At 53.1% G+C, this 14,762-nt stretch overlaps 1 protein-coding gene across 1 annotated transcript; it reads left to right on the plus strand.

Annotated features, from left to right (window-relative positions):
* Positions 1-611: 611 nt before the first annotated feature.
* LOC100681472 (putative P2Y purinoceptor 10) lies at positions 612-14,347 on the plus strand. Its single transcript, XM_029067147.2, has 2 exons — positions 612-729; positions 13,241-14,347. The coding sequence occupies exons 1-2, from the start codon at positions 714-716 to the stop codon at positions 14,329-14,331; spliced, it is 1,107 nt and encodes a 368-aa protein (XP_028922980.1). The 5' UTR covers positions 612-713; the 3' UTR covers positions 14,332-14,347.
* The last annotated feature ends 415 nt before the right edge of the window (positions 14,348-14,762 follow it).

Consider the following 14,762-nt stretch of genomic DNA (forward strand, 5'->3'; position numbering starts at 1 on the left):
TGGGAATATTCTTCTCTGCCCCACCCATCTGTCCTTGCGCCCACCAGCCACCATTGACTTGGCTTCTCTCGGGGTCCCGGAGGTCAGAGCCTCAGCCTGGACTGGTCATCCTGGGTCTTCGCCCTCCTTTCCCCATGTCCAACTGAAAATTCAGGCCCGGCAAGGCAGCCCTGGGAGACGCGGCGGGGAACACTGGCTGCCCACCAGGGACTCCTGGAGAAGCAGGGGACCCTTTGAGGGGATGGGGATGGACAATGACTGCCCTCGGGAGGGCTCCGAGAAGGCCGATTGGGAGGCTGATGACCCTGGGACAGCCCGGGGGAGCCCCTCCTGGCTCTGCCACTCGACTCCCCTATTTGGGGATGTTCTGGGTGGGGAGACCCGGTCTCCCCGGAGTTAACTGTGGCCGGGGAGGCCTAGCTCTGGCTGGCGGGTGGGGTCAGCTGGCCACCCGGGCCGGAGGTGGCCACAACCCGGAAATGATGACTCCCATGGGCGGCCCGCTGTCTGGCTGAGGCGCCCAGCCGGTTTCCTTTCCTGTTTTCCGGGCCGCCGCTTCCTCCCGGAGCCCCCCTCTCCCCCCCGGCAGATGGTCGTGCGGCGACCGCGGGCCCAGGATCCCGGAGCGGCCAGCACGCCTGGAGAACTGCTCCCGAGGGCGGAGGACCCCCCCGCCCACCTGCTACCCACCCCGGCGGGGGCCTTGGGGAAGAATGAACCCAACCACAGGTAATGCTGGCCTCAAGCCACTTGTCTGCTCTGTGACCTTGGGCAAATCACTTTACTTCTCTGGGCTTCCGTTCCTTCATCTGTAAAATGGGGATGGAGAGTGTGAGCCCCACGTGGGAAAGGGACTGTGTTCAACCCAATTTCCTTCTATCCACTCAAGCGCTTAGTATAGTGCCTGGCACATAGTAAGTGCTTAACAAATACCATAGTTATTATTTTTATTAGGATCCACTTCTCTCCAGCCTGTTATCCCCTTGTATAAGAAGCAGCATGGCTTATTGGAAAGTCCGTGGGCTTGGGAGTCAGAGGTCATGGGTTCTAAAGCCGCTTCTGCCACTTGTTTGTCAGCTGTGTGACTTTGGGCAAGTCACTTAACTACTCTATGCCTCAGTTCCCTTATCTGACTGTGAGCCCCACGTGGGACAACCTCATTACCTTGTATCTACGCCAGCTCTTAGAACAGTGCTTGACACAAAGTAAGCACGTCACAAAAACTTTGGGGAAGCAGCATGGCTCAGTGGAAAGAGCACGGGCTTGGGAGTCGGAAATCATGGGTTCTAATCCCGTCTCTGCTGCTTGTCAGCTGGGTGACTTTGGGCAAGTCACTTCACTTCTCTGGGCCTCAGTTCCCTCATCTGTAAAATGGGGATTAAGACTGTGAGCCCCACATGGGACAACCTGATCACCTTGTCTTCCCCCAGCGCTTAGAACAGTGCTTTGCACATAGTAAGTGCTTAACAAATGCCATTATTATTATTATTATTATTATTATTATTACCACCAGGGTCGGGTTGGCTCCCCTCTCGCGCTGGGCCGCTGGTGAGGCTGGGTCCCCGGGACCCATGCATTTCCCCCCCAGTCCCTGGACCAGGGTTCCAGGGCCCTGCCAGCCCCGCTCTCGAGGCGGTGACTGTTTCGGCTGCCTCGGACGGGACGCCCGAGACCCCCCACCGACACCCAGGGCCGTTCCAGACTGCAAGGCCGAAAGTAGACAACCAACCCCCTTCACCCTTAACAGAGAATCAGCCTGTCCTGAGTCGCTAAGCTGGGGATGGGGCCCGCCCCCATGATAATAATGATAATAATGATAATAATGATAATAATAATAAAGAAGCAGCGAGGCTCAGCGGAACAAGCACAGGCTTAGGAGTCAGAGACCATGGGTTCTAATCCCTACCCCGTCACTTGTCAGCTGTGTGACTTTGGGCAAGTCTCTCTGCCTCAGTTACCTCATTTGGAAAATGGGGATTAGGACTGTGAGCCCCACGCGGAACAACCTTACTACCTTGTATCTACCCCAGCGCTTAGAACAGTGCTCCAATTCATTCATTCATTCAGTAGTATTTATTGAGCTCTTACTATGTGCAGAGCACTGTACTAAGCGCTTGGAATGTACAATTCGGCAACAGATAGAGACAATCCCTGCCCAGTGATGGGCTCACAGCCTAAACGGGGGAGACAGCAAAGCAAAACAGAACAAAACAAAAACAAGACAACATCATCAAGATAGAATCGAGGAGATGTACACCTCATTACCAAAATAAATAGGGTAATAAATAGTAAAAGCTTAACAAATGCCATCATCATCATTATTAATCGTTATCATTAATAATAATGATGACATTTGTTAAGCGCTCACTATGTGCGGAGGACTGTTCTAAGCCCCGATGAGACAAGTCCTCGCCATCCCTCGACCATTCCCTGGCCCGGGGGTGGGGGACAAGGCGAGCCTTCGGGGTTTCGTGTGACCGTGAATCACAACCACGTCCTGGCCGAGGCAAGGGACGTTTCTAGGAGAAACACAACAGGCTTCTCCCAGCTCAGTGACCACAGGTGCACCGCCTTCCGGAGACCTTCCCTGATTACTCCTCCCACCAGCCGGCTGTGGCGCACCTACTTGCAGATTTCTGTCACCTGGGACTCCGCTTTTTCACCTTTCCATTGCACGTCCACGATTTCTGTCTGCTCATTTCCCCCATTAGAATGCAACCAATCGATGAATCTCTCTCTCTGCCCCCGCTTCACCTTCCCTCTGCTAAACCCCCTTACCCCCCTTTCCCTCTGCTCCTCCCCCTCTCCCTTCCCCTCCCCTCAGCACTGTGCTCATTTGTATATATTTTTATTAGCCTATTTATTTTGTTAATGAGGTGTACATCCCCTTGATTCTATTTATCGTGATTAAGTTGTTTTGTTTTTGTCTGCCTCCCCCGATTAGACTGTAAGCCCGTCAGTGGGCAGGGATTGTCTCTATCTGTTGCCAAATTGTACATTCCAAGTGCTTAGTACAGTGCTCTGCACGTAGTAAGCGCTCAATAAATACTATTGAATGAATGGTACTTTATCGGGCGCTTCCTGTGTGTCAGGCATGGTACTAAGTTTGGAACAGTACAGTAGAGTTTGTAAACACGATCCCTGCCCCCTCAGCAGTGTGGAGAGTCAGTGAGGGGAGGGGAGTCATCCATTAACATGTTACAGGGAGAGGAAGCAAAATTTTGTAAGAATACATGCCCAAGTGCTGTTGGGGCAGGGGTGGGAGAATATCAAAAGTGTTTAGGGGATATGGACCCAAGTGCGTATGTGACAAAACCTGAAACGGAAAAACTCGAGGGCAGCAGAGACTTGGGACAGTGCTCTGCTGCAGCAGGTGTTCAGTACAAAGGTCAGAGGAGCTCTCTGCACACAACATGCACTGTAGAGTGCTCAGCGCAGCTCTCTGCCAGTCAATCAGATTTATTGAGCGCTTACTGTGTGCAGAGCATTTTACTAAGCACTTGGGAGAGTACAAAATAATGATAAACAGTCACATTCCCTGCCCACAACAAGCTTATAGTCTAGAAGGGGAGACAGACAATAATATAAATAAATTACAGTTATGTACATAAGTGCTGAGGGGCTGGGATGGAGGATGGATAAAGGGAGCAAGTCGGGGTGATGCAAAAGGGCATGGGGGAAGAGGAAAGGAGGGCTTAGTCAGGGAAGGCCTCTTGGAGATGTACCATAAGTAAGGTTTTTAAGCAGGGGGGAGAGTAATTGTTAGTCAGATATGAAGAGGGAGGGAATTTCAGGCCAGAGGCAGGACATGGGGGAGGGGTCGTCGGAGAGGTAGACGAGATCGAGGTACAATAAAAGGTTAGCATTAGAGGAGCCAAGTGTGTGGGCTGGGTTGTAGACGGAGAGTAGCGAGGTGAGGTAGGAGGGGGCATGATGTTTTGCACAGGCAGGCAGGCACCCAGTACAGCTCTCAGTGCAATCTCTGCCCAAAATAGATGCCCATTACAGCACTCAGTGCAGCCTGTGCCTGCAGCAGGAGCCCAGCAGAGTGGTCAGTGCAGCTCTCAGCCCACAACAGGTGCCCAGTACAGCGCTTAATGCCATCTCTGCCTGCAGCAGGCACCCAATACAGTGCTCAGTGCAGTCTGTGCCTGCAGCAGGAGCTCAACAGAGTGCTCAGCACAGCTCTCTGTCCACACCAGGCATTCGATATAGCCCTCTGCCTACACTAGGTGCTCAGCGCCGCACTCTGCACACAGCAGACGGGTGCTCTCCCAGCTGCCGGCTGCATGCAAGGCCGTACTGAAGTACTGAATGCCTGCTGCGCGGTGCTATACTAGACTACTTGCGAGAGTTCCATAGATGTGACAGGTGTGGTCCCTGCCCTACAGGAGTTTGCAGTCTAACAGCAGAGAGCAGGAGACAGGGTGCATACCAATAATGGGAATAGGAGGCAGAAGTGAATCACCACTGGAACTGACCACTCTCATAGGGAACTGGAACCAGGAAACAAGGAGTTGGCCCATAAATCCAGACAGTCAGTCAGTCACTCATATTTACTGAGCGCTTATTGTGTGCAGAGCACTGTACTAAGCTCTTGGGAGAGTGCAGTACAACACTCACATTCCTCACCCACAAGGAGCTTACAGTCTAGAGGGGGAGACGAACATTAATAGAAATAAAGAAGAGATGTGGACATAAGTGCCGTGGATGGATCCGAGGGGAACTGGCATGGGTGATGGTGGGCCCCGAGGTCAGTGACACCAGTCCAGCAAGTGGATCTGAGTTCTCTGGATGTGTCTGAAGACGGGCCAGGGGTTGAGGTGGTCTGGGGCCAAGTGCCTTTGAACTGATGTGGAAATGGAGTCTAAGAGAGGTAAAGTGACGTATCCAAAGCCACACAGCAGGCCACTGGCTAGGCTGAGACTAGAGCCTGGGTTTTTTGAGGCCCAGCTTGTACTCTTGCCAAGCAACCACCTTCCACTCCCATCCCTGCCTGAGAATAACAATAATAATTATGGTATTTGTAAGCACTTACTATGTGCCAGGCACTGGACTAAGCTCTGGGGTGAAGACAAGCAAATCAGGTTGGACAGCGTCCCTGTCCCACATAGGGCTCACCATCTTAATCTCCATTTTACAGAGGAGAGAACTGAGGCCCAGAGAAGGGAAGTGACTTGCTCAAGGCCACACAACAGATTAGTGGCGGAGCTGGGATTAGAACCCATGACCTTCTGATTCCTAGGCCCGTGCTTTATCCACTAGGCCACGCTGCTTCTATAAGCGGGGAGAAGCGAGGAGGAGGCTGGCAGCCCAGGACCCCTGACTCACAGGGGGCAGAGAAGGGGGCAACTGAAGAGAAGGCCACAGTGGCTGCCCACCCAGCTACAGAAGCACTTCCGTGCTTCAAACCGAGGCCTCGGGGCTGAGCCGGGGGAATGGGGACCACGGGCATCCTCTGCGGCACCGCTCCCCCCATCTCACACCCCTGTGAGGTTCTTACACCAGACATGGCCTTACAGAGACCCCAGCCTGTGGCTCCCGGCAGTAGGGGAACATCCCCCCAGCTCTCTCCACCAACCACCACCCCAATGGTGGGCGGGGGTTGGGGGGAAGGGGGGAAGGAGGGTGGGCTGGAGCCGCAGGCCTCAGTGGGAGCGGCAAACAGCAGGTGGTCTGGGCTCTTGCTCAGAACCTACGCTGAATGCGGTGAGAGGTGGGAACAGAGTGGTGAGCAGCAGGTGGGAGCGGAGGAGGGAGTAGCTGCTGTTGAAGAGCAGGTGGGAATAGAGGTGGGAGCAGCAAGTGGGAGCAGAGGTGGGAGTAGAAGTGGGAGCAATAGATAGGGGCCGAGGTGGGAGCAGCAAGTGGGAGCTGAAATAGGAGCGGAAGTGGGAGCAGAGATGGGAGCTGAAATGAGAGCAGAGAAGGGACCAGAGGCAGGAGCAGAGGTGAGAGCAGAAGTGAGAACAGAACTGAGAGCAGAGACGGGAGCAGGGAATGGGAGCAGAACTAGGAGCAGAAATGGGAGCAGGCGGGGGAGAAGAAGTAGGAGCAGAAGTGGAAGCAGAGATGGGAGCAGAGGTGGGAGTAGAAGTGGGAGCAGGGGTGGGAGCGGGGGTGGGAGCCAGAGGTGGGAACAGAAGTGGGAGCAGAGATGGGAGCAGCAGGTGGGAATTGAGATGGGAGAAGGGGTGGGAGCAGCAGGTGGGAGCAGAGGTGAGAGCAGGAGTGGGAGCAGGGGTGGGAGCAGGGGTGGGAACAGAAGTGGGAGCAGAGATGGAAGCAGCAGGTGGGAATTGAGATGGGAGCAGGGGTGGGAGCTGCAGGTGGGAGAAGAGGTGAGAGCAGAAGTGGGAGCAGAAGTAAGAGCAAAGTGGGAGCTGACGAAGGAGCAGAGATGGGAGCAGAGGCGGGAGCAGCAGGTGGGAACAGAAGACAGAGCAGAAGTAGGAGCAGGGGTTAGGGCAGTAGGTGGGAGCAGAAGTGGGAGCTGCAAGAGGGAACTGACGTGAGAGCAGAGATGGGAGCAGAGGTGGGAACAGCAGGTGGAAGCAGAGGAGGGTGGGGTCTGTGGCCTAGGCCATGAGTGGTGACAGAGAGGGCCCTGGGGTACCTGACAGCTTCACCCCTAAGGGGTTGAGGTGGGAAGAGTTCATTCATTCATTCAATAGTACTTATTGAGTGTTTACTAATAGAAGTTTACTTCTATTAGAAGTTACTAGTACTACTACTACTAGAACTACTAGAACTAGTAGTAGTTCTACTACTATTAGAAGTTACTTCTATTAGAAGTTTACTAATAGAAGAATAGTGTTTACTAGAGAAGCAGCGTGGCGCAGTGGAAAGAGCACGGGCTTTGGAGTCAGGGCTCGTGAGTTCGAATCCCAGCTCTGCCACTTGTCAGCTGTGTGACTGTGGGCAAGTCACTTAACTTCTCTGTGCCTCAGTTCCCTCATCTGTAAAATGGGGATTAAGACTGTGAGCCCCACGTGGGACAACCTGATTCCCCTGTGTCTACCCCAGCGCTTAGAACAGTGCTCGGCACATAGTAAGCGCTTAACAAATACCAACATTATTATTATTATTATTTACTATGTGCCGAGCACTGTACTAAGCGCTTGGAATGTACAATTCGGCAACAGATAGAGACAATCCCTACCCAATGATGGGCTCACATCTAAACAGGGAAGACAGCAAAGCAAAGCAAAACAGAACAGAACAAAAAGAAGACAACATCATCGAGATAAATAGAATCAAGGAGATATACACCTTATTAACAAAATAAATAGGGTAATAAATAATATATACAAATGAGCATAGTGCTGAGGGAAGGGGAAGGGGGAAGAACAGAGGAGGGGGGAAGGAAGGGGAAGGGGAGCAGAGGAAAAGGGGGGGAAGAGTTGTAAGGGGGGTGGGGGGCATCCCAGGGGAGGGCCCGAGGTGGGGTGTGCTGGACAGCTCTCGGACCAGAAGGGACCGGCCACCATCTCTTAGCCCATGGATGCCCTAATAACAAATGGCAAAGCTTATTATTCTAGTAAAAGCTCAACAAATGTGCATCAGAATGATTACTATAACAGGCATCTGCACTAAGCGGGGGGGCTCAGTCCAACGTTCTGCATACAACAGGAACCTGGTCCAAACAGTCTGCACATAGCGGGCACCCGGTCCAGCACTCTGCACACAGTGGACTCCCGGTCCAGTGCTCTGCACACGGCAGGCACCCAGCCCAGTGCTCTGTACACAGTCGGCGTCCGATCCAGCACTGTGCACATAACAGGCACTGAATGCTGATGATGACAATCCCCCCTGCCCTCAAGGGTCATACAACCTAATGTGAGAGAGAAACACGCATCAGTTGGCTAACACCTCACAGGAAATGCGTGAGAGTTCTTACAAACACTGAAAACTAACGATTCCACAAACAGATAATTAGCCACTACACGGATAGGCCCCTGTGTAATTGTAATAATTGTGGTATTTATTAAGTGCTTACAGTGGACCAAGCATTCTATCTTGTACCTATTCCTGCACTGAACAATCAGGTTGGATACAGTATCTGTCCCACTTAGGGTTCACAGCCTAAGTAGGAGGGAGAACAGGTATTCAATCTTCATTTACAGATGAGGTAACTGAGACCCAGAGAAGTGAAGTGACTTGCCCAAGGTCACACAGCAGACAAGTCGCAGAACTGGGATTAGAACCCATGACCTTCGGACTCCCAGGTCCGGGCTCTATCCACTATGCCATGCTGCAGTTTCAAAGTGAAGTGATTTACCCAAGGTCATACAAGAGACAAGTGGCAGGGCTAGGATTAAAAATAATAACAATAATAATAATAATGGGATTTGTTAAGCACATACTATATGCCAGATACAGTAATAATAATAATAATGATGGCATTTGTTAAGCGCTTACAATGTGCAAAACACTGTTCTAAGCACTAGAGAGGATACATGGTAATCAGGTTGTTCCACATGGGGCTTACAGTCTTTATTCCCATTTTACAGATGAGACAACTGAGGCACAGAGAAGTTAAGTGACTTGCCCAAAGTCAAACAGCTGACAAGTGGTGGAGTCAGGATTTGAACCCATGACCTCTGACTCCCAAGCCCGGGCTCTTTCCACTGAACCATGCTGCTTCAAGTGCTGGGTTGGATACAAGCAAATCAAGTTGCGCATAGTTCCTGTCCCATGTGGGGCTCACAGTCTCAATCTCCATTTTACAGATGAGGTAACTGAGGCACAGAGAAGTGAAGTAACTTGCCCAAGGTCACACAGCAGATAAGTGGGAGAGCCGGGTGTAGAAACCAATACCCAGAATGCGGTGGTTAGAATGCAGGTCCTCTGACCCCAGGCTCGTGCTTTTCCCGCTAGGCCCTGCTGTTAGAACAGGGGTGTCCGGGGCAGCGGCCTGTGACGGCCCCCTCGGATGGCTCTCTGCTGTCCGGCTAACGACCTCCGCTGGGCCGGCCTGACCCACCAGGGTCAGTGAAGGTTCACGCTTCCCATACTGGAAATGCCCGGAATCGCTTCCGGGACCCTTCACCTCTCTCACACCTCCTTCTCACGCACATCCTCCTGCCCCCTCCCTCTGCTCCCTCTCATCCTAATACCCCTCACCCCCCCACTCACACACCTTGCTGCCCCTCATCTTCACTCCATCTTTCCCGCCTCATCCTCACCACCCCCCCAGCTCTAATCCCCCCACACACCTTCTCCTGCCCCTTACCTTCACAACCCCCCCACCATCTCCCCTCCCTCTCACACACACCTGCCTATACTCTTTTATAATAATAATAATAACTCTGGTACTTATTAAACATTTACTGTGCGCCAGGCACTGTACTAAGCGCTGGGGTGGATACAAGCAAATCGGGTTGGACACAGACCCTGTCCCACATGGGGCTCACAATCTCCACCTGCCGTAACTGACGTACAGAGAATTGAAAGGATTTGCCCAAGGTCCCAGAGCAGACAAGTGGAGGAGCTGGGATTAGAACCCATAACCCTCTGACTCCCAGGCCCGTGCTCTATCCACTATGACATGCTGCTTCTCTTGCCCCCCAACACCCTGCCCTCACCCTTGCCAGATCTCAGCGTGGGTGTTGGGGGGCTGCACCCCAATCTATGCTGTCTACCTCATCCCCACAGTGCCCCCACAGTAGATTCCACTGTATTTGCTCTGTCACCCCGTGGGACAAGATAATGACCCGCCCTGCCCTCCCCTCCCAGCCAATGGCCACGTAGTCGATTTCCGAGGGTCTTGGGGCTCCCGCCGACCTCCATGGGGTCTTTCTGGACTAACCCCCCACTACCGGCAACATCACCCCATTAGCCGGCTGTCCTTTCCAGTCACAGGCCAACCATCTTTGCATTGACTTACCCTCATATTCCTATCCACTGGTTGAAACATAGTAAGCACCTAATTCATATAATTATAATCAATCAATCAGTTATATCTATTGGGTGCTTACTGCATGTAGAGCACTGCACTAGAAGCTTGGGAGAGTGCAATATATCCAAGTTGGAAGACAAGTTCCCTGCCCACAGTGAGTTTACAGTCCAGAGGGAGAGACAAACATTAATAGAAATGAATAAATTACGATATGTACATATGTGCTGTGGAACTGAGGGCAGGGTGAATAAAGGGTGTGAATCCATGTGCAAGGGTGAAGCAGAGGGAATGGGAGAAGAGGGATTAGGCAGGGAGGGCCTCTTGGAGGAGACGAGCCTTCACTGAGGCTTTGAAGGTGGGAAGAGTGATCGTCTGTCGGGTATGAAGAGGGAAGGTGTTCCAGGCCAGAGACAGGATGTGGGCAAGGGATCAGCGGCGAGATAGACGAGATCGAAGTACAGTGAGTAAGTTGGCACTAGAGGAGCGAGGTGTGAGAGCTGGGGTGTAATAGGAAATCAGAGAAGTAAGGTGGGGGTGGCAAGGTGATTGAGTGTTAACAATAATAATGATAATAATAACAATAATGCTAAGTTCCTTCTGAGGTTGTCCTAGCGGCTACCCCCTGGTGCCCCCACCGTGTTTTATCCCCCGTTCTTCCTCCTGCTCCCACTTTCTGCAGCTCCTCTGCACCTGCCGTCTCCCCCACCGCACCAGAAACTCCCCGAGGCCAGGGACCCTGTGTCAGGATCATGACTATCAACTCTGCTGCATTGCACTCTCCCCAGCGCTTAGTACACCGTTCTGCCCTCAGTAAGAGCTCCGTAAATAATAGTGATTGATTGATTGGTGTACTCCCCCAAGCAATTAGCCTAGCGTTCCGCCTTCGGTGGATACTCAAAGACACAAAAACGAAACAAAACAAAATTAATCGACTGACTTAAGGGGTCAGGTGGGAGGTGGGTCTGGAAATGACCCCTCTCGGCCTTGACTTATGGCCAGGATGCTGGATCCCCGTTAAGACGATTAGGAGGGGGCACTCCGTACTTCGGGCATGGAATTTTCACGGTGAGAAAACTCATCATTTGAGGAGCCACAGGTAAGAACTTCGGCCTCGATGCGCCTCCTTGTGGACCATGACTTTTGTAGCGGAATCCCCAAATCATTCATTCATCTAGTCGTATTTATTGAGCGCTTACTGTGTGCGGAGCACTATACTAAGCGCTTGGAAAGTACAATTCGGCAACACTCGGCATTCAGACCGTCCGGTGCCCTCATCTTATTCCAATTTCTAAACCTGCCGGGGTTGGGTGGCGGGGACGGGGAAGAGTTACTGAACTAAATTATCCAACTGAAGGAATGGGTTCATTCTGGGTCACCGGGGGAGAGGCGGGGTTGGAGAAGAGAGAGTCAGGGGTGTTGGATGGTCTGTGATGTATCACTGGGCAAGAGTCAGAGTTGGAGGGGGAAACGGCTAGGATAATAATAATGTTAATAATAAGACCATTATTGGGCAGGGATTGTCTCTATCTGTTGCTGAATTGTACATTCAAAGCGCTTAGTACAGTGCTCTGCACATAGTAAGTGCTCAATAAATACTATTGAATGAATAAATGAATTTGTTAAGCACTTACTTAACAAAGCACTTACTTAAGAGAAGCAGCGTGGATCAGTGGAAAGAGCACGGGCTTTGGAGTCAGAGGTCATGAGTTCAAATCCCAGCTCTGCCACTTAGCTGTGTGACTGTGGGCAAGTCACTTAACTTCTCTGTGCCTCAGTTACCTCATCTGTAAAATGGGGATTAAGACTGTGAGCCCCACGTGGGACAGCCTGATTCCCCTGTGTCTAGCCCAGCGCTTAGAACAGTGCTCTGCACATAGTAAGCACTTAACAAATACCAACTAACAAATACCAACTAAACTTACTGTGTGCCAGGCACTGTACTAAGCACTGGGATGGAAACCAGCTAATGGGGTTGGATACAGCCCCTGCCCCACATGGGGCTCACAGTCTCGATTGCTATTTTATAGATGAGGTAACTGAGGAACAGAGAACTGAAGTGACTTGCCCAAGGTCACACAGCAGACCAGTGGCAGAGGTGGCATTAGAACCCATGATCTTCTGACTCCCAGCTCCATGCTCTATACACAACTCCCTGCTTCTCCTTGCTGGGATGTTGGGTGGAGAGTCAGGGATGGAGAAGGGAGAGTCAGGGGTGTTGGGTGGGCCATCCTAGGTTCTTGAAGGGAAGTTAGAGGTCTGGGGGCAACTGGGCTGGGTCCCTGGAGGAGAGTCAAAGGTATTGGATGGTCCATTATGGGTCAGTGGGGAGAGTCAAGGACAAAGAGGGGAGAGTCAGGAGTGTGGGAATGTCCATGCTGGATCCCTGAGAGTCAGGAATGGAGAGGGGAGAGTCAGGGTTGTTTTTGTTTTTTTTTTTGGTATTTGTTAAGCGCTTACTATGTGCCGAGCACTGTTCTAAGCGCTGGGGTAGACACAAGGGAATCAGGTTGTCCCATGAGAGGCTCACAGTCTTAATCCCCATTTTACAGATGAGGTAACTGAGGCACCGAGAAGTTAAGTGACTTGCCCAAAGTCACACAGCTGACAAATGGCCGAGCTGGGATTTGAACCCATGACCTCTGACTCCAAAGCCCGTGCTCTTTCCACTGAGCCACGCTGCTTGTTGGATGGTCTGTTTTGGGTACTGGGGGAGAGTCAGGGATGGAGAGGGGAGGTGAAGGGGAGGAGAAAGGCAGGGAGAACCTTATCATTTTAAGGAAGCTCGACCTTCCTCGTTAGGAGGCAGAGACACACCCACCTCTGCTCTGCTGTGAGGGAAGATATTCTTGAAAAAAAAAACCCTAACTTTAAAGAAAATGTGTGCTGAAGAACTCACTCAGGTCTGATACTTCGTGCACAAACTGTTTTGTGGTTTCATTCCCCCGCCCCCGGGCCCAGAGGGAGTGAGCAGTCCACACAAGGCTCCTGTTGTTCTCCTCGAGGCCCATGCTACCCCCATCAAGGCCCAAAAGGGCCCGTGCTGTCCCTCTTAAGGCCTCCTCTGTCCCCCTCGACACTCCCCTTCATTCATTCATTCAGTAGTATTTATTGAGCACTTACTGTGTGCAGAGCCCTGTACTAAGCGTTTGGGAGAGTAAAGTGTAATAATTAACATGCACATTCCCCACCCATGACAAGCTTATGTGGTCCCTAACGAGGTCTCCGCTGTCCCCATCAAAGCCTGCTCTGTCCCCATGGAGGCTGTCGAGAAAACATGCCTGTCCTAGGCCCAGCCCAGTAGGGTGAGCCCAAGCCACCTCCTGTCGTTCCCCCCAACAGGCGATGGCCCTCCCGGACCCGCGACCCCTGCCATGGGCGGGAATGTCCCGAACAGCTCCGAGGACAACTGCTCCGACATGCAGATGGCCTTCCTGCCCTCGCTGTACGCAGCCACCTACACCGTGGTCTTCGTCCCGGGGCTGCTGGCCAACGGCACGGCCCTGTGGGTCCTGTGCCGCTTCGTCCGCCAGAAGAACAAAGCGGTCATCTTCATGGTCAACCTGTCGGTGGCCGACCTGGCCCACGTGCTGTCGCTGCCCCTGCGCATCTACTACTACGTCAACCTCCACTGGCCTTTCCCGCCCTCGCTGTGCCTCTTTTGCTTCTACCTGAAATACCTGAACATGTACGCCAGCATCTGCTTCCTGGCCTGCATCAGCCTGCAGCGCTGCTTCTTCCTGGTGCGCCCGCTGGCTGCCCGTGGCTGGAGGCGCCGCTACGATGTGGCCATCAGCGCCGCCGTCTGGGTGGCCGTGGGGGCTGCCTGCCTCCCCCTGCCCCTGCTGCGGGCCGCCCAGCCCGCCAAACCGGGCTTCCGCACCGCCGGGGCCTGCTTCTCTGACCTGGGGCTCCGGCCTCTGGGTCCGGCCGTGGCGGCCGGCCTCCTGACTGCAGCCGAGCTGGGCGGCTTCGTGCTGCCCGTGGCCGTCATCGCCGGTGGCACGTGGTGCGCACGGCGCTGCCTTCGGAGGACCCCCGCACCCGCCCCGCACCGCCCCGGTGACCCGCACCGGGCTCTGCGGATGCTCGCCCTGTGCGCCGCCGTGTTTGCTGTCTGCTTCACGCCGTACCACCTCAGTCTGCCCTTCTTCCTGCTGGCCAAGCGAGGCTTCTTCTCTAACTGCGCTGTGGTCCACACCGCGCTCACCCTTCACGCCACCTCGCTGGGCCTCGCCAGCCTCAACTGCTGGCTCGACCCCCTCGTCTACTACTTTTCCACCTCCCAGTTCCGCAGCCTGCTCCGATGGCGACCCCCGACCCCCGGCCACTCATGGACGGCTGCCCCCCAAACCGCCACCGCCCCAGAGCCCCGACGGGCTCCGCCTACCCAAGCCAACTCCCACTCTGCCTTAGTCCAAATTTCCAATTAAAGTCACCTCCAATGCACCTTTCTCTGGGGACTGACTGGATTGTCGTCAATCATATTTACTACTACTAATAATATGAATTATGGTATTTGTTAAGTGCTTACTATGTGCCAGGCACTTTACTAAGCGCTGGGGTGGGGACAAGGAACTTGGGTTGGACAATGTCCCTGTCCCATGTAGGCTCACGGTCTCATTCCCCATTTTACAGATGAGGTAACTGAGGCACAGAGAAGTGAAGTGACTTGTCCAAGATCGCACGGTGGACAAGTGGTGGAGCTGGGATTAGAACCCATGACCTCCTGACTCTCAGGCCCATGCTCTATCCACTATGCCATGCTGTTTCTCCAAGCACTTATTGCTTGCAGGACACTGTACTGGCCGCTTAGGAGAGTTGGAAGACACGTTCCCTGCCCACAACTCAAAAGGGCCTGGAA

This window comes from Ornithorhynchus anatinus, chromosome 6 (genome assembly GCF_004115215.2).
Source record: "Ornithorhynchus anatinus isolate Pmale09 chromosome 6, mOrnAna1.pri.v4, whole genome shotgun sequence".
Taxonomy (NCBI): domain Eukaryota; kingdom Metazoa; phylum Chordata; class Mammalia; order Monotremata; family Ornithorhynchidae; genus Ornithorhynchus; species Ornithorhynchus anatinus.